Source organism: Triticum dicoccoides, chromosome 3A (assembly GCF_002162155.2).
Source record: "Triticum dicoccoides isolate Atlit2015 ecotype Zavitan chromosome 3A, WEW_v2.0, whole genome shotgun sequence".
In the NCBI taxonomy this organism is placed as follows: domain Eukaryota; kingdom Viridiplantae; phylum Streptophyta; class Magnoliopsida; order Poales; family Poaceae; genus Triticum; species Triticum dicoccoides.
The window spans coordinates 343,259,955-343,266,487 of record NC_041384.1 but is presented as its reverse complement, the minus strand read 5'-3'; the positions used below and the strand labels follow the sequence as shown (position 1 = coordinate 343,266,487).

The window sequence follows — 6,533 nt, the reverse complement described above, 5'->3', positions numbered from 1 at the left end:
TTGGTTTTAAATTTTGTTTGGTTTGACCAAGTGTTATACTTTTTTGACAAAAAGTCGTTTGCGGAAAACTTTCTTTGTCAAAACCTTGTTTGTTACAAACAAATTCAAATACACCGTTTAGTTGGGGGCTTCCTTTATGAAGCCTTTCCTCTTGCATATGATTATACTTGTATGCCTTCGTTCCTTGTTCGTGTATTACGCCACAATATGCACCATGTTGACTTAAGTATTCCGCAAACTGGGTTGCCTTGCTCCTGTGTTTACCCCTACGTTCCTGATTGTTCGGCTAGGGAGTAAAGGGAGCACCTCTGCGATTTTCACGATCGGGTCATCCGAGCTCGGACCTCAGACTGGGTGAAGCCGAAAGCTAGCGCTCTTATTGTTTTCAATCATGGTCGGCACACAACGGAACTCATGATTACAAAAAATCTATTGCACAAGTCTCATAGTAACAATAAGTAACCGAAGAAAGGTATTGGTGGGGGTACTATTTTCTTCGAAGATGCTTCTTACACTTCATCAGTAATATAGCATAAGTTTCCTGAGCGTGCTTTGTCTGTTACAGCCTTATGGCCTGATTGCCTAGTTATCGGAAACACCGTCGATATTCTCGACAGGTGGAGTACATAACACTTTTCGGCCCTTGACTGAAGAGGGAGAAGCCGACGGTCGGTTAAGACACGTTTAAAGTTCGGGTGAACACATATATGATATAATTACTTCAGTACATACAATCATTATACATAAATTCTTTTACCCAAGTCACTTGGGGGCTCTTAAATTAGTATGAGCCATTTTTGTTAGTCGCTGCACAGTCTTTTTCTACCACTCCTTTCTCGACTCAGGTGTATGATCAATAGTCGCGTAGCCTGGTTTCTCTCTAAAGCCGATCGTGTTTAGTTCGCTAAACTGGCCTGAGAAACACTCCGCCTTCGGGATAGGGAGGTTGAAGCTGAAGGCCGACCCACTTGAAGTCTAGATATCATATGTGTCATGACAAAGAACGATGAAAGTACAATTTTAAGACCAATTTCATATTGGCACCAAAATAGCTTGATTCAATCTAGACGTAACGTTTTTACACATGTTTGTTGGCCTTCTTTTGAGCTTATAACATCTTTCACCTATTGTCTATTTCAGGAAGTGGGACATTCTCTCGGTTGAGGTGTTTGGTGTGAAACTCTTTTCTAAAACTAAAGTTCAGCATCTTTCCTGCTGAAATCCACCTCGATATTGTCAAAACATACATGACAGTTGAACTTGTACCCGAGGAGGTACGATCCTAGGGTCGGCCATTTTGCCCAACCAAATTCTCGGGGGCTACTGCATTGACAATCCAATGCAGAAAATTTAAGTGCAATATAGTTTTCGAGGAGATTATGATCCTCAGGTTGGTCAGCCGCACCCAACCTGAGTCCCGAGGACTTTGCACACCGCCTTTTGTGTCCCGAAGTACTCTGCCGAGCTAGGAGTTGATCTTCAGGTCGATTTTGCGAATCAACCTGAGTCTCAGGGGCTACTAGGATCAGTAGTCTTATGTCATCCTTCAGGTGCATCTCGGGTTTTAGACTGATACACACCTTGAGGGCTACTAGCTATATATCTCGGCAGAGAATAAATTGCACCAATAAAAAATATTGACAAAAAATCGGCCCACAGTCGGGGTGGTGCACCACCTCGGAAGCAGTCCGGCATAAAGCTCGGGCGCAAGTGGCTGGCTCCATAGAGGGCATTTCCGGCATTAAGCTCGGCTAAACTCCTTCAACTTTTTAGAATCAAGGTGATCTATGACACCTCGGATATAGTCCGACTTCAGAGCTCGGATACAGTCCGACGTTGGAGCTTGGACACAGTCTGTCGTTGGTGTAACACCCACGATGCGGCTATATCTCCCACGTGTCGAGGCACGACTTAGAGGCATAACCGCATTGTGGTTTTGTCGCAAGAGGGGTAATCTTCACACAATCCCATGTATTGAATAAGAAAGTGATAAAGAGTTGGCTTACAACCGCCACTTCACACAAATAACAAGTTAAACATACATCATCCAGAGTACAATCAAGGTCCGATTATGGACCCAAAATAAAAGAAGATAACCCCAAATGCTAGATCCCTGATCGTTCCAACTGGGCTCCACTACTGATCAAAAGGAAACGAAACAAAACAATGACGAAGATCTTCATCGAGCTCCCACTTGAGCTGGGTTGCATCACCTGCACTGGTATCCTCGGCACCTGCAACTGTTTGGAAGTATCCGTGAGTCATGAGGACTCAACAATCTCACACCCACGAGATCAAGACTATTTAAGCTTATGGGTAGGGTAAGGTAATGAGGTGGAGCTGCAGCAAACACTAAGCATATATGGTGGCTAACATACGGAAATAAGAGCGAGAAGAGAACCAACGCAACGGTCAAGAAGCTAGAAGTGATCAAGAAGTGATCCTGAAACTACTTACGCACAATCATAACACAAGAACCATGTCCACTTCCCGGACTCCGCCGAAAAGAGACCATCATAGCTACACACGTGGTTGATGCATTTTAATTAAGTTAAGTGTCAAGTTCACTACAACCGATATTAAAAAATTCCCATCTTCCACATAATCGCGGGCACGACTCTCGGAAGTTTATACCCTGCAGGGGTGTCCCAACTTAGCCCATCACAAGCTCTCGCGGTTAACGAAGGATATTCCTTCTCCCGGGAAGACCCGATCAGTCTCGGAATCCCACATACAAGACATTTCGACAATGGTAAATCAAGACCAGCAAAGCCACCCGATGTGCCGATAAATCCTGATAGGAGCTGCACATATCTCGTTCCCAGGGCACATCGGATAGGTCAAGCAACGAGTAAAACCAGCCCTCAAGTTGCCCCAAGGTGGCCCCGCAGGTTGCCCGGTTCGGACCAACACTTAGAGAAGCACTGGCCCAAGGGGGTTAAATAAAGATGAACCTCGGGCTCCGAAAAACCAAGGGAAAAAGGGTTAGGTTGTTAGGCAAATGTAAAACCAAGGTTGGGCCTTGCTGCCGGAGTTTTATTCAAAGCAAACTATCAAGGGGTTCCCATAACACCGAACCGCGTAAGGAACGCGAAATCACGGAACATAACACCGGTATGACGGAAACTAGGATGGCAAGAGTAGAACAAAACACCAGGCATAAGGTCGAGCCTTCCACCCTTTACCAAGTATATAGATGCATTAATTGAATAAGATATATTGTGATACCCCAACATATCCATGTTCCAACATGGAACAAACTTCAGCTTCACCTGCAACTAGCAACGCTATAAGAGGGGCTGAGCAAAAGCGGTAACATAGCCAAGCAACGGTTTGCTAGAAAGGTGGGTTAGAGGCTTGACATGGCAACATGGGAGGCATGATATAACAAGTGGTAGGTAGCGTGACATAGCGATAGAATGAACAACTAGCAAGCAAAGATAGAAGTGATTTCGAGGGTATGATCATCTTGCCTGAGATCCCGCAAGGAAGAAGAACGAGACCATGAAGAAGAAAAACGGACGTAGTCGAACAAATCCTCACAACTCCGGAGCGAAAACGAAGCTAACAAGAGAAGCAACCCGGAAAGAAGCAAACAACATAGTAAACAACCATCACATAAACATGGCATGATGCACAAACAAGTATGATGCATATCCGGTTTAATGAGGCATGGCATGGCAAAGTGCACAAGCAATACTACAAATTAAGTGGAGCTCAATATGCAACGAGTTGCATATTGACGAGACACCACATTCAAACATTTAGTTCACTCTCGTTTATGTACTGAACAATATTAAATGTTATTAAACATGGCGAGCGGTGAAGCATATGAACACTACCTATCTAGGCAAGTTTAAATGAGGCCGGAAATAACAAACAACAATTCCGGAAAGTCCTCATATGCAATTTATGGATTTGGTACTATTCTTCCCTAAACCATATTTTAGAGTTATTAAACATGCAAGATGAGTGCAACATGTTAAACTAGGCATTTTTCTACGACATTTACATATAAAGTTTATTTAATTTGGAGCCACGGTTAATTAGTTATGAATTAAATCATTTTAGCATGGCATTTGAGCAAAATAATGCAAACAACATTTTAAACATTTTAAACATGGTTGAAAGTAGCATATTATGAAACTAGACAAAATTCTAAACATTTTTCATATATAAGTTGTTTTAATCCGATGCATGGTTTGTTAGTTATCAAATGCATGAACTCTAGGGAGTTTTCTATAAAACTGTAAAACACAGGATAATAGATAAATACGGAGGCAGGAAAAAACATGCACTATGCTGGATCTTGTAATGGACCAACAGTGCACAGGGCTGAGGAGCTCTCAGGAGGCTCACCATGGGCTAAGGCCCGGTGAGGCAAAGGAGGGAGGCTAGAAGGGGGCGCTGGGCCTTGCGCGAGATGCGGCCCAGGCGCGCAGGAGGCAGGCAGCCTGGAGCTGGGCTGGACCTTGGCAATCGAAGGAGGCCCAAGGCACAGGAGTCCACACGTGGCTGTAGGGCCCACCAGGGCGACGGAGGCCTGGTCAACATCCTCCTCGTGCTCCCGCACGAGCAGGATCCATGGCAAGGCGGCGTCGGCTTGACGTCGGGGAGGAGCGAAGGAGGCCCCGGAGGTGCGGATCCGGACGGGATCCGCCTGATCCGTCCGTTTCCAGCGGCAGTGGTGGAGATTCGGCGACGGATCTGACCGGGAAGGACGGGAATAGGCCGAGGTACTCCAGATCCGGCAGATCCCCATTGGATCGGGTGAAGAACGCGGTTGGGGGCGAGCTCCACGGGCGGTGGTGGTTCCTGTAGGGAAATGGAGGAAGGGGAGTCCGGTGAGAGAGAGAGAGAGAGAGAGAGGAGAGAAACGGGGAAGGAGAGGGGATGGTCGACAGCGGCGTGACCTGGGGGTGGTCCTGCGAGGCTGAGCAGGAGCTCGTTGGCGATGGGGCTCGCCGGAGTGAAGAAACCGCAGGAGGCGCGGCGGCGTACGGATGGCGGCGGGGTGGCGCTCTCCTGATCTAGTGGGATCGAGCGGGAGAGCCTCGGGCGCAAGCGGCTGCTCGGGGCGCTTGGGCCCAGATCCATCTCAGGGCGGGCCGGTTGCGGGCTTCTGCCGGGCCGCGGCGAAGTGGGGCGCGGGGAGGACGCGTGGCGTCGTCCCGTTGGCTGCGAGCATCTACGTGGTGGCGGCTGGCCACTAGGAGCCCGCCACGTGGCGCAGAAGGGGTAGCCGGCGACGGATTTTGAGGTGGGAGGCGACAGCCGGAAGGTGGAGGTGGCGGCTGTGGGTTGGGGTGCGGATTCTGAGGAGGGGGGAGGCTAGAGGTAGGTGGAGGGGGGGTTAGGGTTCCAAAATTGGAAGGGGAAGGAGATTATATAGGGAAAGGGGCTAGAGGACGGGGTTTTGAGGTCGTTTCGGACCCTCCGATGACGATCCGACAACACCGGTCGGAGGGGGATTAGGTGGGCTGTGGAGAGTGATCTTGGGCTGAGAGGAGAGAAGAAAGAGAGGCCCGGCGACTGTTTTCGGAGACCGAAAACGTCCACGAAAAGGCCGCCTATATTGCCACTATAGTTATCCGTTGGAGCATCAAACGAACTCCGAATGCGATGAAACTTGGCAGGCGGTCTAGTGACTACATAAAAACACCGCATGAAAACTTTCAACCCATTCCGAGAAAATTTTCTGGCCACTTATAAAATAATATTTCGGTCGTGCCGCGGGCGCGTGCAAGTGTGTCTAGGCTCAGAACGGACAACAGAGAGAACTGGGGAACCCAGACGGATGCAAGTTTCAGAAAACATGCAGATGTAATGTGGATGATGACATGACAAGATGCAACACGCAAGCGAATGACAAGGCAACAACAGCGAATAACTAGAAGACACCTGGCGCAACGGTCACGGGGCATTACAACATTCCACCACTACAAGAGGATCTCGTCCCGAGATCTAGGATGGCACCGGAGGGAAACGGAAGAGGAAGAGAAGAGGTAAAACTAAGTTGCTTCTTGACAAAAGAGTGCAACCAATGAACCTTGAAAGGTTAAACAATTTGAGAAAAGAATACAACGGAGATGAATAAAGTTGAAACCACTCCGTTAGAAAAGAGGAACAAGGAAGAACAAATTCGGACAGCACTCCGGTTGAAAAGAGATGCAAGACTTGATAAGGTGAAAAGAACTTGAGCAGAGAACACAACACTCCAGTTAAATGGATAAGCGTGAAAGAACACGATCCTCACAATTCGAGATGATGAGTGAAAAGAGCAACATCACAAAGCCTCCAGGAGAAAGAATAGAAGATCGATCATTGGAATAAGAATGTAGAAGAAAATGCCAACTTGTGCCACAAATGAGCTTGGAAAGCACCCTTCCAAGAAGGTTATAACGGAGTTGTTGGAATAACCCAACAACTAAACGAATAAGCTTTTAGTGGGCTTATGGTGAACATCTCAAAACTATGAGGTGAAATTCTGCCACTACAGAAACAAAAGATTGGATTGATATGAACAAGGAGAC

At 47.3% G+C, this 6,533-nt stretch overlaps 1 protein-coding gene across 1 annotated transcript; it reads right to left on the bottom strand.

The window, feature by feature from the left end:
* Positions 1–4,129: 4,129 nt before the first annotated feature.
* On the bottom strand, positions 4,130–5,335 carry LOC119271557. Its single transcript, XM_037553335.1, has 2 exons — positions 4,914–5,335; positions 4,130–4,815 (listed from the first exon to the last, which is right to left on the bottom strand). Exons 1-2 carry the CDS (start codon positions 5,095–5,097, stop codon positions 4,298–4,300), a joined length of 702 nt encoding a protein of 233 aa, XP_037409232.1. The 5' UTR covers positions 5,098–5,335; the 3' UTR covers positions 4,130–4,297.
* Between the last annotated feature and the right edge of the window lie 1,198 nt (positions 5,336–6,533).

Bases quoted from the DNA above. Each gene is read 5' to 3' on its own strand.
- LOC119271557 (XM_037553335.1), bottom strand. From the start codon at position 5,097: ATGGATCTGGGCCCAAGCGCCCCGAGCAGCCGCTTGCGCCCGAGGCTC. The intron at 4,816-4,913 runs GTCACGCCGCTG...ATTTCCCTACAG, and splicing joins CCTCGCAGGACCACCCCCAG to GAACCACCACCGCCCGTGGA.